The following is a 6,000-nucleotide window of genomic DNA, read 5'->3' on the forward strand; positions in this document are numbered from 1 at the left end:
CTCGCTGAAGCTCACTCTGCTCTGCAGGTGATTTGGTGCTGTTCATTTTAGTGATGGCCATTTTGGTTATGTACTATCTGGACTCTATAGGTCAGGATCGGCAAGTAAAAACCACAGGGCCAAATCCAGCTCCTGAGAAGTACCAGCGCCCCCCCCCCTTGCCAACCCTGAGACAAAAGAGGTGCACGTAGAGAATGGTGGCTGTAGTACTGGAACTTGTTGGCTGTCCATTTCGAGGAGAGCAAAAGGGGGGGGGGCAACCACACGCACACGCCCAAAGCAGCTCTCGCCTCAAACTAGTTGCTGACCAGTGTTGTAAACTAATCAAGCTGGAGGTTTGTGTGAGATACCAGAGATCCTACTTTGGGACAGGAACTTGATAACAAAAATGTAGAATCCCACAGAGTTATGTGGTGTAACTAAGGAGTCATTTTGCTAGAATGTCTCTCCACACATTACTTGGCAAACTTGGATTTGCCAGTGTACCTATATGATCCACATACTTCCAAATACATTGGTCTCATTTACATGTTATATTTTCTAGGTTTACCACCGAGAGTTTTAGTGTGTGAAATGGCCCAAAATGAGAAAGATAAAAAAACTAGTTATTCATTATGCCTCAGAGCAATGAACAGAGCTTCATTACCCGAGCTCTACTGCTCTGTGACATTTTAGTTGGTCCTAATAATGGTATTCTGGGCAGCTTACTGTGGCTTGGCGGGGGGGGGGGTCTCTATGGACAAACATAGCTACCAATAATGTATATGTCATATACTGATTTTTTTAAAAGAGGGAAGGAAATATTAAAGTTCTTATGTACATGTCTAGACCGACCATGAACGTGTTCTCAATATTTGTAAGGTAAATTTGGCTTTCTTTTTTATTTTGTTTCAGACTTGCATTTATAGCCAACTGCTGTGCGGCAAAGCAGCCTGTTCTATGCTTGTTACATTACTGCCAAGACTTTAGGTGAAAGAAATATCTCACACTGCAACTAATTGGTAATGAGGGAGGGAAAAGATAAGGAGTGAGGGCAGGAACCTAAGGACTGTGCAAAGTCTCATTTCCCAAGAAATGCTTATCTAGCTCTTGGAACAGATGTTTACTCTCACAAGAAAAGGGGGAAGGGGGAAGAGCTGTAAGAAAATTCCTGCCCTCAGACAGATGACCCACATTTTTTAAAAAAAGCAAATCATTTTTACTCGCTTTCATTAGGGCCCCTTTACTACAGAATGAGATGTCTTCATCATCTAAGCTGCCAACCCAAAATGACCAAGGAAAAGTAACCATAGTAATATTCAGCTTGCCTACAAAAAACAATACAAAAATAATTATGAAAACAATTGCACAAGTTTCTTATTAAAAACTTGCTTAAAAAAATAAGATACATGATGTTCTAACTAGCACAGATGTAGTACTGGAGCCAAACAGACAGAACCTGGGTTCAAGCTCCATCCATCAGAGCCATTCAAAGCAAGACATATTAAAATGCACTCCTTAAAAATAACATGTGAATGCAACAAACGTGTATCATACAGGTACATTTGCAGGGGAGCTGTAATGAGCTTCAGCTCTCAGTTCTCTGTTGTGTGTACACACACAGTGGCAAACCTAAGCTTGTCCCTTCGCAATGTTTGAAATGGCCCTTACTGGGCGGCCTTGGGAAAGTCGCAAGCACAGCTTCTGCTATTAATTCCTCTTCACTAATTCCCAGGACTGATGTAAGGTTAAATGAGATAAGTATTGTAAACCACACTTGGCAGTTTAAAATGTACACCAGGAATAGTGTCATGCCAGGAACTACATCCAAAAGCTATACATATTGTAGGACACTTCCAGATGAGGCTTTTATGGTACTATTGCTCATACAATTTTACAGGGGATCCAGACGACGATGTCCTCAACTCGTAACCCTCCAGTATTTTCCCACCACTTCTTCCATCTTTTTGGAAGAACAGCTATGACAGAATAGCTGCACAATGATAGTGCGAAGAACCCTCCATCTGAAAGCCCCCCTAGAAGCCATCTACAAAATCCCGTTCTCTGCTTTTGCACACCCACAAGCATTGTGTCCTTTGGGAATGCAGGCGTGCATTTTTCTAAATATTGCCAATACATTAATTCAAGCAAGATGCTAGAGCGGAGTGTGGGTGGTTTAACTGAAAACCTTATTATAATAATTGTTCTTGTTATTATTATTCTCCAGGCATGTAATAAACCCTTTACCTAATAACCTCTATGGAACTGCCTCGCTTCTCCGAACAAGATCAACATGACTAGAGAGGAATGTCAAAGCAGCGATAGGAGTTCTTTGGCAAACTCTGGTTTTTCTTCACTAGAGGAACCCATGCATTGCTAAACCATGCCATTCGAACTGTAAAACAAACAAACAAACAACACAAACGTATCTTCAGCGTAAAATACACCCGTGTACTAAAACGTTACAAAAGATCCCTCTCCCAGTCCTTTCATCACCGAGAATGCGGCGGGCGAAATAACCCCAGAAGCACAACATCTTGCACTTACCCCAAAGCACGAAGAGGAAAAGTTGCACCAGCCAGAAAGCGTGCGTCTCCATCCTGAATCTTTCGGGAGCAGGAAGCGGCTCAGCCGGGAGTTTTTTGGGGAGCAGCAGCGCACATGGGGGGGGAGGAAAGAGGCACTTGGTTGGGAAGCAGCCCCAAACCGTCCCCAGGTCTGGCTTCGACCGCCCTACTCTCCAGCAGGGGACCTGCGCTCCATTCCACAGCATCAAGTCCTGAGCAGGAACTTGGCGTCGGCGGGGGGGCGCGCTCGCTTGCACAAGATCCCACCCTTCTGCTGCTGCTGGCTGGCTGCTCCTCCCTGCACGGGGATGTAAGCAGCAGCGCCCACAGCCAGCGCCAGCAGTCAACCCGGAATGCCATTTCCTCTCTTGTGCCTCTCCTTCCCCCACCCCCGCCCCGCCAGCTCGCTTCGCCTGGAGAAGGAGGATGAGGATGTTGCGGCTATTCCAGGAACCTCCAGGGGAAGGGAAGAAGTGCAGCTGGAAGCTGCCGACCAGACGCAACCATGAGACCGGGGCGGCATTGGGGCTGGGGGGGGGGGGATCCCGCTCGCAGAATGCGGCTCTCGAGAGAGAGCTGCAAAAGGATCGCGGCAGGAGGAGACGGAACCGTTCTGCAGCTCTTCTCCTTCAAGGCTTCGGAGTCTGCGAGCACGCCTGGCCAGACGTGGGCGTTTTGTCTGCCCAAGTTGTCCTACTGTTCGATTCCTTCCGTGCATCCGATTCTTAGGTCATCCCCTCTGCAGAGCTCATTGGCAATTAGAATCGAGCCTTTCCTCAAAGAGTCTTCAAAGATGTGTATGTAGGTCTATGTGCCTGTCTGCGGGTGTGTGTGCATGTGAGAGATCGGAGAGAGAGCAGTAGCTTGCCTCCTCCAAAGGCAGGTCTCTGATAACTTTTGTCAGCTCAGGTGTGACATCAACTTTTGCCAAGAGGGCTTGGCTGAGCGGGGGGGGGGGGGAGGAGTCTTCCGACAACAGCAAGATTGATCCCAAAAATGGGGGCCTTTGAGCCTCCACTTATGTAAATGAGTTGGCAGCATGGAACCAAGATGTACCATTTATAACAAAAAACAGTTCAAATGTATACCGACAGCATTATCTTTAATCAAAACAAAGTAACAAAGGAGCATTTAAAAGGCTACGCTGTGTTGTTGTTGAATTCTCTTAATTGTCTTGTGTCATTGGTTTTATCATTGGTTTATTGTATTGGCGTTTATGATGTATGTTGCCCTGAGAGCTTTGGCTGTTGGACATTTCCTAAACTGAATAAATGAACACATACATTTGTTGTTCAGTCGTTAAGTCGTGTCCGACTCTTCGTGACCCCATGGACCATAGCACGCCAGGCCTTCCTATCTTCCGCTCTTTCCCGGAGTGTGCTCAAATTCATATTCATTGCATCGGTGATGCTATCTAGCCATCTCATCCTCTGCCGTCCCCTTCTCCTTTTGCCTTCAATCTTTCCCAGCATCAGGGTCTTTTCCAGGGAGTTTTCTCTTCGCATTAGGTGGCCAAAATATTTGAGCTTCAGTTTCAGTATCTGTCCTTCCAATGAGCAGTCAGGGTTGATTTCCTTTAGGATGGACTGATTTGACCTCCTTGCAGTCCAGGGGACTCGTAAGAGTCTTCTCCAGCACCACAGTTCAAAGGCATCAATTATTCGGTGCTCAGCCTTCCTTATAGTCCAGCTCTCACAGCCATACGTTGCTACTGGGAAAACCATAGCTTTGATTATACGAATCTTTGTCGGCAAGGTGATGTCATTGCTTCTTACTATGCAGTCTAGCTTTGCCATAGCTTTCCTCCCAAGGACCAAGCGTCTTTTAATTTCATGGCTACACTCACCGTCTGCGGTGATCTTGGAGCCCAAGAAAATGAAATCTGTCACTGCTTCCATTTCTTCCCCTTCTATATGCCAGGAAGTGATGGGGCCAGATGCCATGATATTAGTTTTTTTAATGTTGAGTTTCAAACCAGCTTTTGCACTCTCCTCTTTCACCCTCAACAAGAGGCTCTTGAGATCCTCTTCACTTTCTGCCATTAGGGTGGTATCGTCTGCGTATCTGAGGTTGCTGATAATTCTCCCGGCAATCTTAATTCCGACCTGTGATTCACCCAACCCGGCATTTCTCATGATGTACTCTGCATATAACTTAAATAAGCAGGGCGACAATATGCAGCCTTGTCATACTTCTTTCCCAATTTTGAACCAATCGGTTGTTCCATGTCTGGTTCTTACTGTTGCTTCTTGACCCTCGTACAGGTTTCTCGGGAGACAGGTAAGGTGGTCTGGTACTCCCATCTCTTTAAGAATTTGCCACAGTTTGTTGTTATCCACACAATCAAAGGCTTTAGCGTAGTCAATGAATCAGAAATAGACGTTTTTCTGGAATTCTCTTGCTTTCTCCATGATCCAGCGAATGTTGGCGATTTGATCTCTAGTTCCTCTGCCTCTTCGAAACCCCGCTTGTACTTCTGGTAGTTCTTGGTTCACATGCTGCTGAAGCCTAGCTTGTAGGATTTTGAGCATCACCTTGCTGGCATGTGAAATGAGTGCAATTGTACGGTAGTTTGAACACTCTTTGGCATTGCCCTTCTTTGGAACTGGAATGTAAATTGACCTTTTCCAGTCTTGTGGCCACTGTTGAGTGTTCCAAATTTGCTGGCATATTGAGTGCAGCACTTCAACAGCATCATCTTTTAGGATTTTAAATAGCTCAGCTGGAATACTGTCATCTCCGCTAGCTTTGTTGTTAGTAATGCTTCCCAAGGCCCACTTGACTTCACTCTCGAGGATGTCCGGCTCAACTTCAGTGACCGCACTATCATGGCTATCAGGGACATTCAGATCTTTCCTGTATAGTTCTTCTGTGTATCCTTTCCACCTCTTCTTAATCTCATCTGCTTCTGTTAGGTCCCCGCCTTCTTTGCCCTTTATCATGCCCGTCTTTGCACAAAATGTTCCCTTGAGATCTCCGATTTTCTTGAAAAGATCTCTAGTCTTTCCCATTCTATTGTCTTCCTCGATTTCTTTGCATTGTTCATTTAAGAAGGCCTTCTTGTCTCTCCTTGCTATTCTCTGGAACTCTGCATTCAGTTGGATATATCTTCCCCTTTTTCCCTATCAAAACTGCTTTTGAAATTCTCCTGTTTCAAAATAACTTAAGTGCTGACCCAGGGCAGTGTCAAGATTAACCAGCCCATGTAACCTGGAACAGAAATCCAGATACAAAAGGGAAATGATACCAGTCATTTTTATTCTATAGTGCCCTGTAATCACAAGTGCTTCTTAGTACATCACTTTGCCCACAAGGCTATAATCAACCACAACTTAGCCCACAACAGCAGATAATTACCAAATGCCAATGACTCTTGGCAACCTAATGTACACCTTCAGCAACAGGGATGTTCAGTCCTCCTATCTTCAGGTAGAAATGGGACCTAAATTTTCTC

The 6,000-nt window shown here is 45.3% G+C and overlaps 1 protein-coding gene across 1 annotated transcript in view; it reads right to left on the reverse strand.

Annotated features, from left to right (window-relative positions):
* Positions 1–2,760, reverse strand: part of RAMP3 (receptor activity modifying protein 3) — a 94,820-nt gene extending 92,060 nt beyond the window's left edge. The window contains exon 1 of the mRNA XM_084857732.1: positions 2,527–2,760. Coding sequence (XP_084713858.1) covers positions 2,527–2,752 — 226 coding nt within the window. The 5' untranslated portion in view covers positions 2,753–2,760. The remainder of the gene's footprint in view (positions 1–2,526) is intronic.
* Positions 2,761–6,000: the final 3,240 nt, after the last annotated feature.

Source organism: Heloderma suspectum, chromosome 5 (assembly GCF_057233095.1).
Source record: "Heloderma suspectum isolate Gila_16-S chromosome 5, 16-S_ref, whole genome shotgun sequence".
NCBI lineage: Eukaryota > Metazoa > Chordata > Lepidosauria > Squamata > Helodermatidae > Heloderma > Heloderma suspectum.